This window comes from Pseudopipra pipra, chromosome 20, assembly GCF_036250125.1.
Source record: "Pseudopipra pipra isolate bDixPip1 chromosome 20, bDixPip1.hap1, whole genome shotgun sequence".
Classification (NCBI taxonomy): Eukaryota; Metazoa; Chordata; class Aves; order Passeriformes; family Pipridae; genus Pseudopipra; species Pseudopipra pipra.
The window spans coordinates 4,636,969-4,660,020 of record NC_087568.1 but is presented as its reverse complement, the minus strand read 5'-3'; the positions used below and the strand labels follow the sequence as shown (position 1 = coordinate 4,660,020).

The window sequence follows — 23,052 nt, the reverse complement described above, 5'->3', positions numbered from 1 at the left end:
GCTGCAGGCCATATCCTCGACTCCATGCCCTGTTCTATACCTGATAGGATCTGCAACGAAACCACCAGCTTTACTGCCTGCCCACGGGCAGTAGGAAATTTTAGTCTTCTATAAGCACAATTTGAAACATCAGTGCCTCCAGCAAGGGGAAACTGAGATGTTAATTGAACTGAACAGCCCAGGAGGGAGCTCCCCCTTCCTCAGCTGTAGGATTAGCACATCCCTAGACCATCATGGCAGGAAACAGGAGGTAGCTTAGGGAGTCTAAGTGGGACATCTACCTTTACTGCACACAAACATTAAAAGTTACTTTAGCGGTAAACAATTATTTGTGACAACTTTCTATTTTATCCTGTCTCCTCACGCCTGAACTAAAACCTCCTGGTTATACTGCTCCTATGGAAAACAGGTTTAAAGGCAAACTGCCACAAACACCTGCAGTTCTCTTCAGTCTTTTTGGCAAATCCTGACTTTAAAACAAACAAGAAGACTGAAGCAAACCCTAGCAGAGCTGTACAGGTGTCAGCAGCAACAGGAAGGGAGTCTGAAGGAATCCATCCCATGCCTAACTCAACTGAGCCCACTGAAGATTTAAAGTTTCAGTAATATGGAAACAGCCATCAGAATTTTACTTGTTAATGCTGAAGAAAAAGCAGCTATTCCTCAGCTACTTCAGAATATTACGTAGCCTAATGCAGCAACAAGTTTGAAAACCCACTTAACAAGGGGATACCTGAGCCTGATTTCTCTGGTGTTTCATTCTTTGCTGGCATGCAACATTTTTCATGTATCACCCTGGCTTTCTACATATAACAGTTACTGTTATCTTTAATGGAAATGACCAAAAGTGGGCCCTACTAAGAATAGTTTCAATTTTTCAATGAGCTTCCACTTCGCTCATACAAGAAGCTGGCATGAGGGTCAAGAAGAAACACCTTCAATGCTAATATACAACAACCTGACAGCTAAAGGGAAGTAAGCTGGGGTTGGATTTTACCAAAACCAAAGCTGAACCTCAGGTCAGCACCTCTATAATCCTGCTGAAACTATTCTTTTCTCACAGAATAAATCTTGGTGAATTAACAGTGATGATTTTACCAACAGCCCATTCCCTGATCATATCCCATCCCATGCAGAGCATAACATCAAGTTCCACAAGTGAGATCTTGCCCATGAGCCAGCCCTACCTGCCAGGGAGACACACGAATGTGTTCGAAGACCATGATCCACTTCAGATAAAAACAAGCATGTTCAAAAAGCCAAATCCTGTGGCAAAGAGGCCTTAGGATTCTATAAATAAGAAATAATTTTGTGCAGTATTTCTATTTAATTTGGTGTTGACAAAGCAGCAGAACCACAAGTGCCAAAGCTGGTTTGAGTCCCTGCAGCACAGTGTGCGGCTGTGTGGTGATCCCGCCATCAGCCCCGAGGGGTGAATCAATACCAATTTCAGCTTGTGGTCCGTTGAGCAATAATATTTTGAAGCTTAGGACGGCCTGTTTGGAAAACAGCAGCCAGCCTGACACTTCAGCTCCACGAGGCCCCCGAGCTGTGTGGTGCCGGGTCAGGCCAGGTCCTGCTCCATCGCCTCCGGAGAACACGGCCCTTCGCCCAGGCTGAGCCTGGTGCCTCGTCAAAGCTTCACTGTCATCAACTTTATGCTCCTCCACTGTGAAAAACATGCCAGAACCCACTGATTTGTGCAGTGCGTTTAGGATGTCACAGCAGTCGGGTTCAGAAAGACACAAAGAGATGTTACTCTGCTGTTACTAGAAGGGTAAATACCTCCTAAACCTCCTGGGTTTAATATTATCAACTGGTAACACACGACCTGCCTGCACAAGCTTCACCCCAGCTGTATTTTGAGTTTTCAGCTGGATCCAGCCAATAAGTAAAAAAAAAAAATTACACTGCAGTAAAGCAACAAGAAACACTATAAACCATCTTTCAACTAATAAACCACTGCCTATAATGCTGAAAAAACAAAACTGACCTTGTACATATGATCCATGTTCATTATTATCATTTTGCAGTATAAGAAGCATCTAGTACTGAGCTTTGTGGCAGCACAGTAAGAAAGCATCACTTTTTAATGGCTATCTAAGATCACAGGAGCTAAAAAATACTTATGCCTGAGAGATTATGGTGGTGTTGCTCAGCAGAAATAACTGTGTGTTTTGGAGGGGGCTGAGGGGAGTTGAACACTGCAGCCATTGACTGCAGGACCTCAGCAAACATCTGCTCCCCACAAGGGCAACTCTCCCACAACGCCCTGCACGACTTCACAAGATTTCCAGTCTGTGCTTGGACTTCATTTATTTTAGCACATGTTTTCGGGAAACTTCCCTTTCCTTTCTACCCTGTTTACAAATTTACACAGCAAACTCACTTTGCCTCCCTCCCCAAACAAACACGTTAAGTTTTGCCTTTTTTCTCCTCTGCGTACTCGTGAGCTCTGAAGTTCAGCAAATAAACTCTCAGCTACATCTACTTCTAAACTGCTGATTTCTGTAGAAGAATGACAGATGGAAGGCACCTCTCCTGCTTCATTTTTGGCAACTCTGCAGTCAGAAGTCTGAATACACTGAATGTGCCCTTACTCCTCATTAACCTGAGAGCCTGTTATGTATCTATTGCAAAGAGTGCAAAACTGGAAGATGTCTCAAACAAATCTTGGAAAAGACATTTGATTTGGGAAAAGCTGCTCCATTAAAATGTGTTGAAACTCCTGAATCCTTCTGCAAAAGGCTCCTACAGGCTATATGACTTTAACCAGTACTATTTCCACGTCTATCTTGATATTACACACAAGTCATAGGTACAAAACACCCACAACGGCCTGATTGCTGCTATTTGATTAAAAAACAACACTATATATAGCAGTCACATAATTACGAAACTGAACCCACTCATATGGGAACTCTGAAAGATGCCCCTCACAGAAGACATTTTCAACAGGCATTCAAATCACTTCTAAAAGAGGATTAAAAAAAATACAGAAAATACTTCAATACAGCCAAGTTAATTTATGATTCGCTGGCAGAGAACAGAGTGGGTGAAGAGCTGAGCTGGTTTTCTGGCAGATGCACAAATCTATACTTTTAGAGAGATTGCTTGAAACTGTAACGCACCAGAATTTATCAGGATAAAACGGGCAACAATCAAAGCCACAAGAATCTTATAGCTCAGGCTTTATAATGAGAGGACTTTTCCACCAAGGAAAGCTAATTCAAATCAAGATGAAGGCTGGAAACTCACATTATTACTCCCTACGCAGTTTTACTCTGGAATATGACTGTCCACTTGCAAAGATTTAGCCAATTAGAAGGCAAAAGGGTAATATTTAGGGATAATTCTCATGTATATGGAAAGTTGTTTCTCAAAGATAAAAAGTAAAAGTCTAGCTTTATTGAACCAAAGTAGATAACAAACCTCAAAGGAAGAGATTTTTCTTGTAGGAGTTGTCATTTCTTTATTCAAAGGATGCTCCTATGGTACTATAAGGAATGAGGCCAACATAATCCAAACATTTTCCACTGTAAAGCAGAAATCCCTGTTTTGTCCTCTCCCGTTAAGAACTGGGTCTGCATTTGCAAAACAACCCGACAAAGAGGTGCCACCTCCACTAAAATACTTTGTCATTCAGGAACCCAGTGGAAGGGAAGTCAGCTCCAGGCCTAACAGCAAAGCTCCAGGCTTACATTTAAACAATAGTCCAAACAAAGCCTGACCTAGCACCAAACAGGCAGCTGGTTTTTTCACAGGGATATGCAGAATGGGGTTTTTTTGCCCCCTTAATGTCAAAACTGCCATCTCTGTGCCTCCAAAATGACTGTGTGATGGCTCTTCATTTTACCCAGCCAGAAATTCATGGCACAAATGGGAAAGAGGTGGGGATTCAAAGGACACTTCAGTCACACGAAAATGCAGAGCAGATGCAAAAACATGTCAGTATTGGCAGAGGAGCTACCTGGATGACAGCAGCTCAACCCAATGTCACTATGAGTGTCTTTATAGGACAAATGGACTGTGATCCTGAAGCCACACAATATTCCCATAATGGGCCTGAAACAGGCTGCCAGTCACAGGCAGCACATAATAAACAGTTTGGGCAAAGCTGTCCAAGCAATAAGCAGGTTACTGTGAAAGAAATGACCAATCTTCCCAGCAAATGACCCAGCATAACCAATCTCACCATCCCCAACAAGCTCCCAGACTTAACAGTACAAATACTTACAGTCACTTTCAACATTTCAAACCAAGAAACCGCTCCCTCATATTCTTAATTACCTCCCACAGCAAGACAGACAGGGATTTGGAGCCTCCATTAATCCTCAGTAGTAGAGAAATCAACCCACTATTTTTCTAACATTAAGTCTACTAGGTTTATTTTATAAAATTACTAGCCAAACCAGAGTCCAATAATGAGATGATCTATTTGGAAGTAATATTTTACTTGGAGGAAAAAAAGAGAAACCCTGTTTTCATCTATAATATCCATAAATCACTGTGTTTACAAACTACAGCTTGGGGATTCAGGGCCAGTCCAGTGATAGGATTTCTCTTCTATTTGCACCATGTCAGCATCTGCTCTCTTCATGTGAAAACAAAAAGCTGCCCAAGGAGATTATAGCACTTTCACACCCTGAACCACCCAGGTCCCAAAGAGTCTGCCTAGTTCAGCTACTTAGGAGCACACTATGCTTTGCATTTCCTACCATTTTAATATTATAAGTGTTTAAATGTATATATGACAACACCAGAAAAGCACCTCTTGTTCAACTTCAAACAAACATAGAACACTTCTTCATTACAAAAGCTGAAGTCAAATGCTCCAAGGCTTCTTTCAGAACATCATCAAGATGAACACCAATAAGCACTGTCAAAAGTATGCCCTCCTCTCCTCAGACATGTTCTTACTGTTCAATTACACTTGGTTGTAATGGTAGACATGGTTTGTTAAAGGATTTTCACACACCTAAGGAGCCAAGTCTGGCAGTGATTTTTTAATTTAATTTAATAAACATTTTACTGCTATATATACACATAGTGCTTTTAATGAGAAGTTCTGAAAAACACCAAAACCCAATCACCTCCAGGGTAAAAGGTAATAGCCAAACAGGAGAAAAATCACAACAGGAAGAAATTATATTCCAGAAATAACAGCAAATGACACGGATTTCAAAGCACGCGAGGGACTATAGAGCGCCCACTTATTGCAGATAAGAATTCAGATTGAATTTTGGAGATCTAATCTGAAATACAGAGAGTCATAATATTCCTGGGGGTAAAGAGCTCCAGAAAGCATCAGTGTTACAGGAGGAGGCTTCTCCTGCCAAATTACCACCACTCTTACTTGAATTCACACCTTCTGGTTGTGTATTAACACAACAATCTTGTATTATATTAACCTCAGTCTATCATTTTACCTCCACAGAAGCACAGGCCAGAAAGGGAATTTCAGAGTTGAAGCCCATTCTCTTGCTGGATCATAAAAATGACAGCGTTACCGAATCACACAAAAGGTCACCCACTGGGACCTGATGCAAAACAAGGAAAACCAAAACAAGGAAACAAAGCAAACAAAGAAAAATACTTAAAGAAGGAAAATCTTTGAAACCATCAGTCCATCCACTTAAGCACTGTTAATTCATAACGATCCTGATTCTTACAGCTAGTTCTAAATTTTCAACACAGCATGTGTCGCTTTATTTAAAAAAATACGACCTGCTTTCGAATTTTTCTGGGTAAGAGCACAGACGTACACAACGCTTTGCATGCTAAAAGACGCGGCTTTAGAGAGGGGCTCAAATTTCACACGTGCCCATCTTTTCAACAGGCAAATCCGTTCTGACACTGGTTATTGTTACAGGATCTAAAAAATACAGAGGCACAGCACCTAACACGGGAGTTCTGAGGGCAAACAGGCTACTGCAGAGAGGCTCCAGATAGGAGGAAAAAAGAGGCCGCTGGGTCGTCAGTCAGACTCTTTTTAATCAGGTTGAAACGCTTTGCTGCAGAGGGGGGTTCAGTCTCTCCAATCCACATTCCCATCGCTCATGCTGCTTTCTTAATTAGCAGCAAGTGGACAACAGCTGTCAGTAGCCTGGAGGCCAGAAAGTTATCAGCAAAAAGGGGGATGTGTTAAGGACAGAGACAGGGGGGCAGCCAAGAGATCCATCCACAGCCAACGTGGGCACAGAACCATGGAATGGTTTGGGTTGGAAGGGACCTTAAAGATCATCTCATTCCAACCCCCTGCTACATGCAGGACACTGACACTGAGAGGATGCTCTTCCTGCTGGCTTTAGTCTGGTTGTTTTAACATGTGACTAATTGCAATTCAATTTTTTTAAAAAATTTTTTATATTTTTTTTTTAGTATTCCCGTAACAGGAAAATTTAAACGGAGAATAGAAGGAAATGGGATGGCCATTCTAATGTCTTGATGAAAATACATGAGGGTCAACTCAAAGGCACAGAAGAATACAGTCTCCAAATATTGTTGCTGAAGTTTTAAGCATAAACATGAGAGAGCGGGGAAAAAAGATGTTTTCCTTGAACAGCAGAGAGAAACTTCAGCAGAAGATACAAACTTAACCAGAGGCAACTAGAAGCTCTAACCTCAAACAGCACAAAAATAAAAAAAACTCCACTCAGTCATTATTATTTGTGTATTAAATCCTAGGAGACCAAGCTATTGGTCATGACCTTATTGCACCACATATTACACTAATGTGGGTCAAAAAGAAATCTCTGTCCCAAAGCGGTGATGCCCTTTGGTCAAACCACTTGCTTATCTCACAAGACAACTCCCTGACTGTCTGGATGATCAAGAAATAAAGTAATTGCTTCCCTGTTGGATGCCCTGATTACTGTCATTTGTGGCAATGGGGAACTCAATGCAATTGGAAGCAATAAAATGTATTATTAAAATTCCCCACTGCCCATTTGTTGGTGATGAATTGTCATCACCCTAACTTCAACTTCTTCAGAAAAGCCACACTTCTTTTGAATTTGGCTTCAACTTATTCAGAAAGCAGAGATTTGGAGCAATTTTCTGAGGCCTGGCTGGCAGTTCTGCCAGTTCTAAATATATCCCAGCTTTCTGAGCTTGAACCTAAGCAAGGGAAGCTGGGCTGAAGATGGAAGCATTTCCCCAAGCTGCCAGTAGACTAGCAAGGCATCTAAAAACCCTCATCAAATTAAGTGCTTAATTACAATTCAGACTTCGAGACTCTGGAAATTAGGATAATCTTCTGGGAAATTTAATAGTCTCCCACAAAAGAAATTGCAACATACAAGCCAAAAAAAGCAGAGTCTGGAGAGCATTATCCCATCAAATCATACCTTGTACTAGATTCCTCACCCTAATTTCCAGAGAATATGAGGTGAGATCCACAACTTAATTTCAGGTTTGTTGAGCCTCTGGGAAAGATTAGGATCAACATAACCAGGAGGCTAAATCATGAACAGCAGTCTCATGTCAAAAGTTGAGAAATGTTTGTTGAGATGAGTTGATGGAGAGCTACCTCTGAATGGACCTTCTCAAGCTGGACTTGGTGAACGACCCGGAGTCAAGGCCACAAAGGGCACTGCTGAGAGAAGGTCTCAACACTGCCATTTTTGCACAGACACAGAAATTTTGCCAGCCAACCATGGCTGCAGCCTTGCCAGCCCACTCTGCTCCTCTAGGTGGCATGGTCTGTGCACACAACATTACCTGCATCTTCTCACACGGAGAGATGTCACCGCTACGCAGCATTACTTCCACTCTCACTACCTAATGACATCCTTAAAAACATGAACTAGCAACCCACTCACAGGGTTCACGGCTCCAGCAATCACTGAAAAGCCCACAGAAGCTTAGGGAGAAGCAGAGATCATCTGACCAAAGTACCAAGTTAAACCATACCAGGGAATGAAAGGAGGGCAGAAGTTGTACTCGCTGTTCTCACCTCACTACAAGCAGCACCTTCCACCACCACCCATCATGAAGTCAGAAGTACAGAAGAAATGTTTGCACAATGCTCCAAAAATGTAAAGCTCTAGATGACCACTAAGCATTACACATTCTCCTTTTTTTGATTCATGAAATTATTGCCTCAAGGGAAATGGAATCTTGTTCTCAAAATAAGCCAGAACATCCCATATTTCCTATTGCCACCACCCTCATGAGCCACGACCCCAGGACCACACTGAGCAGCAAGAGAAGTTCTACTGCTTATGCAAGATGTGTGTGGATGTTCCTTTGCTGTGACATACATTCCACTACTTGCTGGCACATCCCTTTCATCTCCAGGACAACTCTGCTGAATCAAAACCTTGTGACACAGGCAGGATGCTCTACAAGCAACATGAGTGTACACATCCAAAAAACCTGCAAACTAAGAGAAACAAAGGGCAGTGAGAGGTGACAAAGAAGAAATCATATCCTGGTATCAGAGACAACAAGGAACAACACAAAAGAAAAAGCAGTTCAAGCCCAGAGCTGAAATGCAGAACTCGGGAAGTAACTGAACTTGGGCTGGAAGTATCTCAGAAGCTGAGCTATGACACTGGGTTCACTTGTATAATACAGCAGTCAGAGGGGAACGAGTTTTCCCCATCAGCAGCTTATCTCTGCAACCTGCTTCCAGACAGGTTCACATCTGGAGCACAGTACTCCTTGCTCATTGTTTTTTCCGTGAGCCAAAGGTCAGCAGTGCTGCTACAGCCTCCCATACATACCCTGGATGAGCCCACCGGAGCCCAGGGCCTCCCCTGCTGCTCAGCTGGCACTGATCAGAGGGGTTTGGGCCAAAATAATAATTTAGTTTTCCAGAAAGTGTCAACTACAGAAATTCACTGAAATGTCCATTAAATTCAAAGCAAACTTTTTGGTGGAAAGCGATGGAATTCTACATATAATCTCCTCAGAATTCAGCTCTGTGATTAAAACCAGAGACAGATAGAAAAAAAAAAGCCCCAACTTGCTCATTAGGCAGCTCAGAACAGTGAGTTGACTGCATTTCCAGTGTGTGCCCTGCCTAACACAGGTCCTGGTAAGTCTGAGTGACTTAACCTAACCAAGTCTGAGTGACAGGGGTGCTATAATGCCTGGGAATGCTCAAACCCATGGATCCAGAGGAGATGCCTACTCACAGAAGCAGAAACTGCTTCATGAACTCAACATGGAATAAATCAATTAAATTTGTACCCTGGAGCAAGGGTTTGGGGAGTGTCCAGACAAGACTTTACAAATATTAGCTAGCCTGAAGTTAAATACCTCTCTGTAAACTATCCTACAGACTTTGATACCCTAAGAACCAGGATTTTTTTTCCCCCAATATAAAATTCTGACCAAGTGAAAATATGAAAGCAGTTCTTGATACAGCTTAACTAGACTTTGGTACTGATCATTTGAGCCCGCGCTGCTTCCTATTGATATCAAGGCTTTCACAAGATTTTTCCTATGGCTTACTCATAATGAACAGCTGCTCTGGCAACTGCTGGAGTCAGCAGGTATTTCCTGCCCTTAAAAAAAAGTCATCAATATATCTCAGTACAGAAAATCATACTCTCTTTAAAACAATTCATGATAGGGTTTAGATATCAACTGGCTCCATGCCACAGACACTCCCTTAAACAATGGTTACACCCTCTATACAGCTAAAAATGAAAAAAGCTGAAAAGGAAGACATTTTACACAAGTTCCCAGGGTAGAACACATCTGAGAAGCACTGGTCTGGGACTGACATTGTTCTACTAAAAGAATAAATATCTGAGCTCAAATCATATTTCCTTCACCACCTTCCCAGACTTGCACAAGAAGAAAATCCCTCTGAGCTTTCCTTTTATACTTCTGGTGCTCTCTAGCAGAGTGAAATTTTATAAAACTGTAAATAAATTAGAAGTGCTGCAGATTATGATTTGCCCTTTTGTTAACATCACTTGTAGTGCCAGTGAGCCTGTTTGCCAGCCAAGGAGAGGTCTGAAACTCTTTCAGTGTTGACTTTAAGCTGAATACAAATATTGAGTGATCTGCCTGCACACTGAGTCCTCAACCACAGCGAAGCACAGCAATGCTGCTTACAATGCTGCCAGTGAGACAGGGTGTCAAAACAAACATCATTGTATTAATTGCATCTGTTGATGAACCAGCCTGAGAACAGCCTTGTTTCAATCACAGGCTTTATAAGACAGCACTGAAATGTTACTGTGAGCGTTGAGATGGATGAGTCAACAGATAAAACACAAAAGCATTTGTAAGGAGAGTCTCGCTGGAGTGATTTGAAAAGCTGCACAGCAACACAAAATGATGGTCTTTATTGACATAGCTTGCTAATATAGTCCTTAACCTCGTTTTAGCTTTCAGTTTTGTTTTCCGCAGGATTTCCAGTCAAAGACAGGCAAACACACATGTAGTGTTACCTGTGCGAAGGTGAAAGATCAGTAGAGGCATAACCAATGGGAAAATACTTCAGGTCATGACAGATACTAATCCTTCTCACTGGGGGAGTTTACTACGGCTCTCCTTGGTATTTTGGAAGCTTTCCTTGACCTTGGGGAGTGGAAGACCTTTGAAACCACTACATAAATATGACACTGGGGGCTCGGGGCCAGACCAAGGCAGGAAGCACTGGCTGCACACCACGGGTGAGCCTCTCCTTTCGTTCTTACTTGGCTGAAACGATCTCTGCAGTGTCAGCTAAGGTCAGTAGATTCAGGTTACTGAAAGAATGACATTTTAAACCTGACCCCTCTCTCATCCAAAACCATCTGCAACTCATCTTTTAAGGCTGAGATTATTCATTCCAGGGGAATTATCCACTAATCAGTTTTTATCTCCAAACCAGGTCCTCACGCTTGCAGCTGGTCGAGAGCTCAGTCTGGCGGAGGTTTTGGTTCCTTCCACTTTCAGAACATCTCCCAAAGGGCAGAATTCAAAATACATTTGATGGCATCTCCACGTGCTAAGGAAACTGGCACCAATTTACCAGCCAACACATCGTGTGCCAAGGTAGAGAGGCACAAAACAAGGCTTCATGTTATGAGTCACTTTGACTTGGAATGGGCCTTAGTTCTTTACAACTTCATACAAGGACCTGCTGCCTGAGGTTTTGCACCACCAGGATCTTCTGAAGTAGGATAAAAAGTAAGCAAAACCAGACTGTACAACAGGAAAAGGAGGCAAGGACTCCAGTGTTTCCCCCAGAATAACAGAGGTCAGCACAGACCTTTGGCTCCCCAGCACACTTGCTCACTAGCCCGGCTGCTATTCTGTATTTGTCACAGTCAAGTGTGAAACTCAAGAGAACCATGTGGTCAAGTGAGTCAGATCCCTGCATTCTGCAAATGCTTCTCCCTGACTTATTATAGTTCATCCTTTTGCTGCAGCTCTGCTCTGTGACAGCAAAGCATTTCAGACCCAGTGCTCAACCCCTGTGACAGCAGTTCCTCCAGTTCCTTCCATTCACTCGCCCATGCCATGCACCAGCACGAAATTCATGTGCATCTCCATCTCCCAGAGCAGACATCCCTGTTCTGTAGGGCCTTCAGAATTAAGATGTGCTCTTCATTTGCAATTATCATGCAAAAAAGTCCCCCAAAAAATCCAGGCAGATAAGCTGCCTCCTGCATTTCACCCAGAGGCCAAGGCAAATACTGCAAAACCTGCAGTTTGCATCAGTAAACACAGCAACATAATAGTTTGGTTTATCTAATTTTCAGATTTGAGGTCTATGTTAAAACAAAACCAAACTCAACTCACCTGGATTTCTCCTGGCAAACAAATTGTTGAAATGGCCAAAAATCATATTTTACCAACTGCAAAAGAGAAATTCTGGAGATTCTTCAGCTGGTATGAATCAGGACAAAGGGCATTTTACAGCTGTACAAATGAGAATATTTTGGGAAAGAGAGATGTTTTTAATTCCCTCTAGTTCATTTAATATTATCTAAACATCATAGCTTAAAATAATCCCGACAGACAAAAGAGGCCAGACCTTTCTATCCAATACAGTACAACATGCACTGTATCAAAAGTATTCCCTACTCTCTCCTTGGGTAAAATGGCAGGGATGGAGGAAAAGAAATCCTTTACACTGAAGAGCAGAAATCCCTACCCAGACCCATTTGTTTTACTCTGTAAGTATTGACAGATGAGTAATGAAAACTTTGCTGCAGACACAGCCTGTTCTTCAAGGCAGCATCAGTTAATAAACCACAACCACAGCTGCAAAAATATTAAGGAATTTAACTAAGTGACTCCTTCAAGGGCACAGGATTGCAGGAGGAGCCAGATTTTGTGCTTTGTTATCATCCCAAAAGTTAAGATCATAGTGTGCAACATCAACACAAACCACTGTTACTGTTTTGGATATAAAAGCTTTGAATAACAATTTCATTAAATGTATACAACTGAGTACTAATATTTCTAGCATGATCCTTTTCCATTATGATAATATTTGAAACTTAGTATACTGTGTTGCCAAAGCTTTTAGATGTGAATTATCTCATGTGAGAAGAATTAAATGATAAAAACAGTATAACAGTAAAAACAAAACTCACAGCCTGTCAGCTCTCAGAATGACAGAATCATCAAGGCTGGAAGAGACCTTCAAGATCATCTGGTCCAACAGTCAACCCAACATAATCACCCCTAAACCATGTCCCCAAGAGCCACATGCAGACTCCTCTCGAACACTTTCAGAGACAGTGACTCCACCACCTCCCTGGGCAGCTAATTCTAATGCCTGACTACTCTTTCAGCCAAAAATCTGAACTTTCTCATAGGACAAGCCACAGCACTGGTCTGGTAAAATGGCTGAGAGTGGTGTTTTGCAGGACTTATCAACCTTGGATGCCAGACTTGGATCAAGAATCAACATTAACAGCCAAGTCAACAGCTCATGCAGGCTGGTAATGATTTCAAAATCAGACTTGGTAGGGGAATTTTTTGTATGGGTTACACCAATATCAAAACAAGGGTTTGAATCCCTTGGACCTTGGCACTTGCCAGGCTTCCAGCCAAATGGAAGCTCAGGGAAGTTCTCCTGTGTATCACTTGTGCTACACCTGATGTCTCCAGGGAGCCCTAGAAGTGTTACAGTGAAAGGTACACCTCACATTTGAGGCCTAATGAACCAGGATAATGAATTCAGGATAAAATCTAAGAGTAAGAGCTGCCAATGCGTATTTAAGGAATTTATACAGACAGGAACAAAACCATCTTTGTTTAAAGGCTACCTGGAAATAGGCGCAGGCAGTAACAAGAACCAAATTCTCCCCTGGCCTGGTTTTTAAGTGTTTGTTTGCCCTGCCATTTTTATCAGGCTTTTAACAGAAACCCACCCTTCACTGTCCCTGATTGGCTCCTCTGAACTGTCCCCAGAAGATACACATAGCTGCTTTTTACCAAAGGATTCAAGTCATCTTTCCCAAACAGAGTATGGGATAGCTACATTTTCCCTTTAGCACAAATGAAGGCACTGTTTGCAACCCCTCTGATCTCCTCAGTCTTCTTCAGAAAATGTGCAGAAATTTAAAAATATTTTAATATCCATTCCTCTGCAAAGTTTGACTGAAATGGGTAAACAAGTCCAAGAGTTATAACAGATGGATGAGCTATCACTACTGCTTTACCAAAGGATGCTACTGATTAAATAAGAGAAATACAGACAAGGAACAAGCTCATCTCTGAGATGCACCAAATTACACACCAAGAACTCAGTGGCTGTTCTTTAAAGGGATATTGTATACCTGAATCTCACAAAATTGGCCATAGTTGAGAGCACCAGCTCATGGCAAACAATATACTTTACATACCATTCCTTAAATTCACTAGATCATTTTAACAGGGTGGTTCTACAATGTTCTGAAGTGTCTCTCCTGTAAACTACAACAGGGCAGATGGACAGAGCAGGGGACAAAAGTGCCACTGTTCCCAGTGACAAAGAGCAAACAGCCATGCACAGAAAAGAACCACAAAAACTAAGCTTAAACCAGAGAAACTCCCCACCTCAGTTTCTGTCAGTTATGCTCCAGATATTGCTCATAAAGATACAAGACTAAGGTTTTTTTAAAGTCGTGTGACTGTCAGATGCACAATGTTTCTGGGTACTGAAAATTTCTCCCACATAATAGCCCTGAAGAACTAATTCCAAGCAGTAAAAGTTAAACTCAATCCCTGCACTGCTCCTACCATGCTCTGTCAAAAATCTGGCATCAGCCTTAACATCTGATTTCGTGTGACCTTTGCAAGGCTATTTATACAGACAAACCACCTCCTGCATAAACCCATGCTCCATGCTTTCTGTAAATCCCTGTAAATTCAGAGATGAGCTCTAACGTAACCTGCTGGCAGACCTCCCCAGTTCCTCAAACTTACTATTCTTGTATATAATTCAGTTTAAAGCTTCTTCTAACAAGAAAAGCAGAATAGGTGCACTTAAAAAAAAAAAAAGATTAAATGGATAAAATATAACCAAACAGAGATACTTAGTTTTCTTGCATATGAAAGTTGCAGCACACAATCACTCCCGACAGTGACATGCAAGGCTACATTGTAAAGCAAAAAGGAGATGGGAACTACCCACACTTTAACTCTCCATACTCAAATTGACAAAGTTAAGTTGTTATAGTTAGAGCACAACTGAAAGGATAAATGTAACACCCAAGGAAAGCTGTGTTTCAAACAGGATTGTCCTGTTAACTAAAGCCCACCATCAGATGGATTCATGGAGTGCTGCTCTCCAGAATTGATTGGAATGCACTACACAACCAAAACTAAACTATTGATTACCCTGGGTGAAAACTGAACCATTGATTACCCTTGATTATGTGACTCTTGGTTTGCAAAGGAAAACTTTCTAAATATGGAATTAATTCCTGAGGCTGTTTTATCACCTCATGGGCAGCACAGACACGAGCCCATCAAAAGGGAAGGGATAAAACAATGCCTGCTGTACACTGGGAACACATTCCCATTTTAATTATTAAAGACTCCCTGCAAACTACAGTTGAACAGATAAAAAACTACATGTTCAGTCTCTTAGTAAAATTCTATCAAAGTTTAATCAACCAACCAACTGCAGTATCTGTTTAGTCCAATTTTACCAGTCAGGAGTAACAATTCTTTAATTTTAACCTCTACTGATTTTTTCCTTTCTCTTCAGAAAGCCTAAAAAAGAAAATTCTCTCTTCCCCCCCACCCCTCAAAACCCAAGACTTTTTTTACACGTCAGGGATGAAATTAAAGATCTTGCTCAGAATATAAATGGGACTGGTTGAGTGAATGTGTTAAGTACTCAACAAAGGGCATCCCCCCATGAAGCCTTCAGAGAGAAAGAACGAGAGCATGGGAGTGCAAGCAAGCTTTAACCTTTCTCCCTCAGCAGAATAATGAATTAGGGTCTCCTTGGAGGCACTGATGGCCACACCAAGATGTTAAGTTACACCCCAAAATGCACAGTATTTTCATGGCACCAAAATGCTCTACCTGAAGCAGCAGAGACCATCACCCAGTAAAGTAAAATAATGCAAAACATGCATTTGCTTAATTCAAAGACCCTCAGCCCCATAATTAAGAAATCTCTTCTTCAGTGTCACCCCTGCTCAATTGACCTTCAAAGTGGGAGAAAATGGGAACCAAAAAAAAAAAAAGAACCTGAAATCAAAATGCTAGTCAGGGCTTAGAATACAGCTCTTGTCAATTCTCAAATATTTCAGATTATTTTCCTAAATATGATCAAATAGAAAGCAAGTGTAGGGGGACCAATTCTCCCAAACACCAAGTGAACATTCTGATACAGACCCCCTTTTCCTTGTACTTGTTTCTATTCCCTTCTCCCTTGCTCTCAACAGGAAAACATTACCCTACAAACTCCAGACAAGGTGAGCTACAGTAGCAACTAAAACAGCAAACAGATTTAACATGAAGAGACTATCTGAAAGCTGAAGAGCTTTCACTGAAATATGCAACCCAAATAAAAGTAGATCAATAATCTGATCCATCAGCTTTCTCAGGCTGCTTCACAGAGCACGAGGGGACATCATTTCCCTCTCGGAGATGAAATTGTTTGCACTGTCAGTGCCATTGTCACACACCATAAGAAGAGATCAGAGATGTATTTTTAAGAGTGGATGCTGCGGGTCGGGGAATAGAGTTGTAATTTGTCAGGCTGCAGTAACGTGAACAGCAGAAGTGCAGAGCATTCCTCTGGCAGCACGTCCCAACCTGCAGGATTCCTGCAGCTTTTCCGGATTGCTGAAATTCATCTTCTGTCTCTTCGCCTTGGAACGGACTCCCGTGAAAGCCGCCGGGAACGTCGTCCTTGCCCGATTTCCCCCCTTGTCATCCGTCTTGTCTTTTCCTCCCCGCTCTCCTCGCACGCAACTCACCCACCGCTCCCTCCTCTTCTCTCCCCAGTGGGCTGGGCAGCCTCTCTCTTCTTTCCTGCTCTTTCCAGCCATTCCATCAACATCTCCATTCGTGACGTCCCTTTTTCCTTCTCTGGTACCCTTTTTATACGTTGAGGAGTTTGTACATCTTGAAGTTCTGGGGCCGCAAATTCAAACTCGCAAAGGTGAATAAATCTAGTTTTCCTTCAACCTGCTCTCCCTTTTCCTCTAATCTCTCCTAAAGCCCCGAGAACAACACACCATTCCCCATTACCATCCTCTCATCCCGTTGTGTTCTATAACACCTCTCAGCTGTAGATTATGCAAGCCAAACTTTGGTTATTTAGGCAAAACTGACAAACAACAAAGCCAATATCCTTGCAATAGCTATGTTATTTTAATACTCCTTCCATACTGCTTCCATGACACTGGCTGAATCCCATAGTTTGCTAATGGTGATAAGGAAAAAGGATGTAACACCAAAGCAGAATTTCCCAAATATTCAGGCACTTGCAGCACAATAAATTTTCCATTGTTTTCAGAGAGAAAAGCTTATTCTGTCACAAATCTGAGAAGCTGGAGGATCCTTCACCATGCACAGGATTTTTCTCCAGATGACATAAAGTCTCCGCAGGCTGGAAGGATTTCTTTCATGATAAGCAACATTATACAGAGGTCAACAGCTTTGCAAACTAGCAAAGGACCCCAAATCTCTAGTTTCAGCAGAAAAATGTTGGGATGACATGCCTTGGAAAATGGAACAAGTTATATCTACTACATGTATCCAAACTATGCAAAAGGTGGGTGTGGTGAGGAGGGGGAGAGAGGAAGGAGGCTATTAAATCACCTTACCTGTAGTTCTGACATGTAATTTGTTATTTTTAATATATGACATAGTTTCTGGAGTTTTATCTGGCACAAAGACAGGAGATGCTCTCTATCATTTTACCTCTGCTGGGGCACAAAGACCTTCCAAATTCAGTGCTGCAGTAACAAACAATTGCAGCTTTCACCTCCCACCAGCCCAAATGAGAAGTACCTGTAATACACATAATGACTGAGTGATTGAATTAACTCTGATTAGCCATAAATGCCTCTGCCAAGACAGGCATAACATCTCTCTAGCTTCTCTAAAATGAAGTCTAGAAAATTAACTCTTCATGTTCCTCCATTTGCAGTTCAGATGCTGTAAGATTCTGAACTAAATGCTCTCCTTCCAAAGGATTTGAAAGTCAACAGCAAAGCTCATTTTGCCAGTTCTACCCACAGGCTTTTGACTTTGGAAGAAAGAAGGTCTTAAAGTATATTTTTTATATACATCATCATTTTATATACAGTATCAGAGTCTATCTGCTCCTACAGTAGAGTTACTAGAATCAGCTGAAGTATCAACTGCAATTCAAAACTTCCAGAAATATGAACAAAACCCCAAGGAAACCTGGAAAAGGGGTTACAGATTGACTCCTTTCCCTAGAAACAAACCACCTGGTTTCTTCCACTCAGGCAAGACACTGCAGCAAGCAAAGTCATGCTGGCAGCCTATGGATCCCTTACAAGTAGGAAATGTTTGCTGTAAGTGAATCAACAGATCTAAATGAGAGATGTTTGTGTTACAGTCTTGACTGATAGTGAACTTCCACTCCTCTCTGCTCACCAGGAGGTTAGCAAGAGCCAGTAAGAGTTACCACCACGTAAAAATCACACCAAGAGATATATTTAGTCATTGCGGTTCAAGGAAAACGATTGCTTGCACTGAAAATAAATTTTGCAATTGTTTCCAGTTTCTGCTTTTTCACTGACTAAGGCACATCCCAGCTGCTTCACATTCCAGTAGCCGTCAGCTGTCTTTTTTTTTTTCTCCAGTCCTTGCCCACTTCCCTCTTACAACTGCTCTGACCATCCCAATCCTGCAGCAGTTATCCCGCAGGCTGCATTTCGGAACACGCCAGTCCCGAAGCAACACAACACCTGTCAAGCCCATGATGGCTTACAAAAGATGGCAAATTCTCTTTGGGCCATTTTGTAGAAAAACACACTAAGCAGTGATGTTCTTGCACCTGTATTTTGCCCCTCCACAAAACCAGACTGAATTGTTGATGCTGTTTAAACAAGTTACAATAAACCACACATGGGATGTCACTTTGGGAGCAATGTATAGCAGGAAACAGTAGGTGCTAAAAGCCCAAGTAAGGAAGATTTGGAAATGAATTATCTTTAAGGTTGTGAGATGAGTCTTTAGAGGGGTTTAATTCTCAGACTATAAGACAAAAATTTAATATTTTTTAACTTGGTTTGAAAGCCACCAGTAGAGCAGCACTTAAACCAGTTAACTGCAAAACTTTTCACCTGAAAGCCCTCACACTGAGAAACACAGTACAGTGGTGAATGCACAACAGAGTTCTGCCTAGTAACTCACCTAAGCATGACAGACAAAGAGAAACTGCAGAAAACTGTACAGGTGTAAAAACTATGCAGGCTAATTTCCATAGAATGATCCAAGAGGCGATGACAGTTCAAAATATATCCTCCACAAAAACAAGATCCCCAGGAAACTTCACGTTAATACAAAAACATTTGCAGATGCACAATTCAGAATCACATAAACTGGCCTGGAGGACTCTGGATAAGCATTAAGTTCCTATAGAGATGGGAATAATCTGACCTCCTGAATTGTGTCTGCTATTTTTGCCATTTTCCTTAAGGACAGAGTTCTCCTGGGATTAGCCCTAGATGTTTATCCCACCAATACTAAAGGATGAGAATTTGAGGTGAATTTGCTTATCAGGCAAGTGCTTATAAGTAAAAGGTGAAGCCAACAGCATTTTTGGTCTACTGGGAATAAATACATCCAGTTGAATCCTGAGCAGAATAGAGATGACTGCCTGCACTCCAGGTAGCTAAGACTCAAAACAGTTATTTTAAACAACCTTTAGCAGACAGCTGTTGGAAAAACAAGTTCACAAGGGATATGAAAACCCTGCAAGAAATTACAAGATTAAGCCTGAAACCACCAAGTAGAGTAAACCTTCAAAGTATGGCACCCATATGTTCTTTGGTTTTAATAAAGGGCATTCTTGAAGGGACCTGCTTCACCAAGAGCTTTAGGTTCAGACCTGATGTTGTCTAACTGCTCCCTTATTCTCCCTGAACGATGCAGAACAGTTCAATTCCCTGGAGCACGTAATCCATCAGGTAAATAAATACAGGAATTCATGCATTGCCATGGTAACAGGAAACCCAAGCAGAATCTGTGACCTTCTCCGCTCTTTCTTGGCATCCCTATTTTGGATTTCACATCAAAAGGGTGAGAGCAAATATTTCCTGAAAGTGAAGGCAAAAAGTCACAGTTCTAGAGTGCAGAAAAGCCAACAGCCATTCCTTCTCTTCAAGTCAATGAGGGTTCTGCTTTGGAAAAGTATTTGGAAGTCTCCTGGCTGGAACCTAACAAAATAGGGGCTCTAACACTTGTTAAACCAAAATATACCATCTTATTCTACGTTACCAGATGGCTGCCCTTCACTCCAAAGCAGAGCTCTGAATTGCTCTACAGTGACCCTTCTGTTGATTAAACAGCAGCACTGAGAGGCTCCAGAGGGAGCCTTGTCTGCTCCTTCTTTATGGACAGGATGGTAGCTGCTATCTCTAATCATTTATTATTGTCTTTTATTGAGTGCCAACAAGGTGTTTCAGTTAAGGACCCAGGGAGCAGATGGATGCAAGATTTCTGGGGGTCTAACCCTGTAAAGGATAATATATTTTTCCCAGCAGCCTTTCTAGATGGACCCATGAGTCAAACCAAAGCCAAGCCCATTCCAAAGTTTGTCACAATGGCTTGTGATCAGGCAGGAGCCTATTTTATTTACAACATAAGGCATTATGCATGAATTTCTGCTCCTATAAGAAAAACAAATTCAAACGTGCACAAACACACAGACCTTAGACCTCACAGCATTTGTTCCATGACTCCCTATCCTTTGTTCTGCTACTGTACACGTTTTGACAAACAGTATCCCAGAATTACTGTGGTATTCCAGCCTGTGTTTATTCGGTGACGCTGTTAACAAACTGTTTGTGTCAATCAGGAGTTCAAACACTCAGAAACAGGGATGGGGATGGGGACACTCCTGCACTGGAACAGCTGGCTCCCAGCCCTCCCTCCCCACCTCTTCTCCTCCCGTTTATATTTGGACTGGATTTTTTTTTTTTTTTAATATCCCTTTTTAAAGAAATGAAAGTACAAGCAGTTGAAAGAGGACAGACTCCCAGATTTACAGTTTCTCTTGTTCAGCAAATCATCACTACGACAGACACCCACTAGAACAAATGCCTCCACATCGAGGTTGCACCCACTGCATCTCCCAGCTGTTCACTCACAGCACCGACCTGGGGACAGACCCTGCACGATCCTGGAGTTTTTCAGTGGGAGCTCAGCGTGTCTGGTCTCTAAGTTGAGCAGTGGATGATTTTTATACGGTATTTTACTGGTATTACATGGCATTTTATAGGGTATTTATATTTATACCGTGTTTTTCGGCCTTTCTGTTCTACTGTTTATGGAACCACTCTGCGTTTGTGTGTGTCTACAGAGTCATCCTCCCGCGCTTGAACTCTCCACGCTGCCTCACCAGTGTGCAGTTGTATTTACTATTCTCACAGGGTTATTTACTGCGCACGGGTAAACAAAACGTGATCACTTATTTATACGTCTGTAATTACTGTCTACAGTCACTAAATCCCAAGCCAAATTCACCTCCAGCATAAACAAGTGCCAATTACTCCTGGGCTGCCCCCAGGTCTGTGTACTCTGCTAACACCTTCCTTACTCAGTGGAGTAAGGGATGAGAGGAGGCAGGGAAGCATGGAAAAGCATGGGAAAGAACAGCCAGAATCCCACAGCAAAAATCCGCAGCCAAAGCAAAGCGCTACATCGTGATACAATGTAAAGGATCGTGCATCAGATTAACCTGAGATATTTCTGGAGTAACATTTGTCCCGTGACGCGATGCACACTTGTTAGACAGTAACTCAGCGCGAAGAGCTGGAAACATGCCTATGTTCTCCAGGGAGAAGGCGGCTGCCAGGGAGCCAGCCCGCTCATCCCCCGAGGCTGCTCCAGAACCCGCATCACTGGAGAACACACTCACACACGGTGCAGCGCAGGAGCCAGAGCAAACCCGGCTGGAATGATCAAAACCAGAACGCGCTGCTACCGACTCCACTCCTCGGAAACAGGAATCTTTCCTACGTCCGTGGCTGCTGTCCTGGAAAGCCTGAACACTGAGCTCCCCGCATCCCGACTCGGGCTGCTGCCCTGCCTTCCCCAGAAAGAAGCTGCCTAGCTATTCCTTACAATAAAAATACAAAACAGCATTGATTTTTCTCTGCTAATTAAATGCAGCATAATTAAACTACGTAACTTCGCTGCTTGATTTGCACAACGCTAATTGAATCTTCTTAAACGTACTACTCCCACTACGGAGAAAAACATGGGCATTCAACCATCTAAAGTGACAACTGAGAACCAGGCACGACTCCAGAAGCACAGAGAGACAATATGATCCGTGCTTGAGCGTTTCCTTGTGAGAGCAGGAGGAATCTCAGCAGCCTCCCCTGGCTCTCATGAGCACCCCAAGCAGAGGGGAGAGCTTAGCAAGGAAGAGGGAAAAAATGAGCAAGTCCCCGCTGACATTTGCCTACAGACTCGTCTTTTCTCATCCTGCACAAACACCAGAGGAGGAAAGTTGGAAGAAGTTGAAATTAATCATTGCGTGTAGGCCCCAAAAGCGCTGCAGCGCCCGGCTGCACTGATGCTCGGCTGCACGGGGAGGACGGAAGGGGTGCAGGAACGTAAAAATTAAAATAAAAGAATTAGGAAAAAATGGGAAACAAATAGGAAAGATGGGGGGGGAGGAAAACGCGGAGAAGACACAAAGCCTGACCCGGGCAGCGCAGGACCAGCCCCGCGGGGGGACGGGCTGAGCATCCCCCGCGGCTCCCCGGGCCCGGCCGCGTTCCGGGCCGCGCTCCCCGCCTGCGCTGACAGAGCCCCCGGGGGGAGCCCCGCCGGGGATGGGGGGCCCTGCCCGGCTCCCCCAGCCCCGCCGGGCCGCGCCAGGCCCGCGGCACCTCCGGCAGCTCCAAACCTCCGGCAGCTCCGGCAGCTCCGCCAGCTCGGCGGGGCGAGCGCGGCCGCCCCCCGGCCGGTCCCCCCCCGGCTCCGCTCCGTCCCCGCGGGGGCCTCCCCGGCCGCTCACCTGCTTTCTCGATCTTGCCAGACATGTCGGAGCCGGCGCTCGGCGCTCGGGCCCGGCGGCGCTCGGGGGGCCGGGCCGAGCAGGGGCTTTGCCGGGCTCCCGCGGCTGCCGGGCGCGGTGCGGGAGCGGCTCCGGCGGCGGCCGCGGTGCAGCAGCGCCCGCCCCCCGCCCGCTCCGCGGGGCCGCGACGGGAAGGGGCGGCCCGGGGCTCCCGCCGCGCACGCACCGCCCCGGCACCGCCCCGCACCGCCGCCCCGCGGACACCGCGCACACTGCAGGGGCGGGGCCGCGCCGGGCCGGGCGCGCATCCCGGAGCCCCGGAATCCCGGGATGGGTGAGCAGGGAAGGCACCGAACCGCAACCCTAATTCCCTGCTCGGGCAGGGGCGCGCGCGGGGAACGTGCGGCAGGGTGGCG

At 43.6% G+C, this 23,052-nt stretch overlaps 1 protein-coding gene across 6 annotated transcripts in view; it reads right to left on the bottom strand.

Annotated features, from left to right (window-relative positions):
• The window catches only part of RAPGEF1 (Rap guanine nucleotide exchange factor 1), an 86,154-nt gene extending 63,360 nt beyond the window's left edge, over positions 1-22,794 (bottom strand). For all 6 annotated transcript variants that reach the window (XM_064676847.1, XM_064676849.1, XM_064676848.1 and 3 more), the window contains exon 1: positions 22,637-22,794. In XM_064676847.1, the coding sequence (XP_064532917.1) occupies positions 22,637-22,661 (25 nt within the window). In that variant the 5' untranslated portion in view covers positions 22,662-22,794. The remainder of the gene's footprint in view (positions 1-22,636) is intronic.
• Between the last annotated feature and the right edge of the window lie 258 nt (positions 22,795-23,052).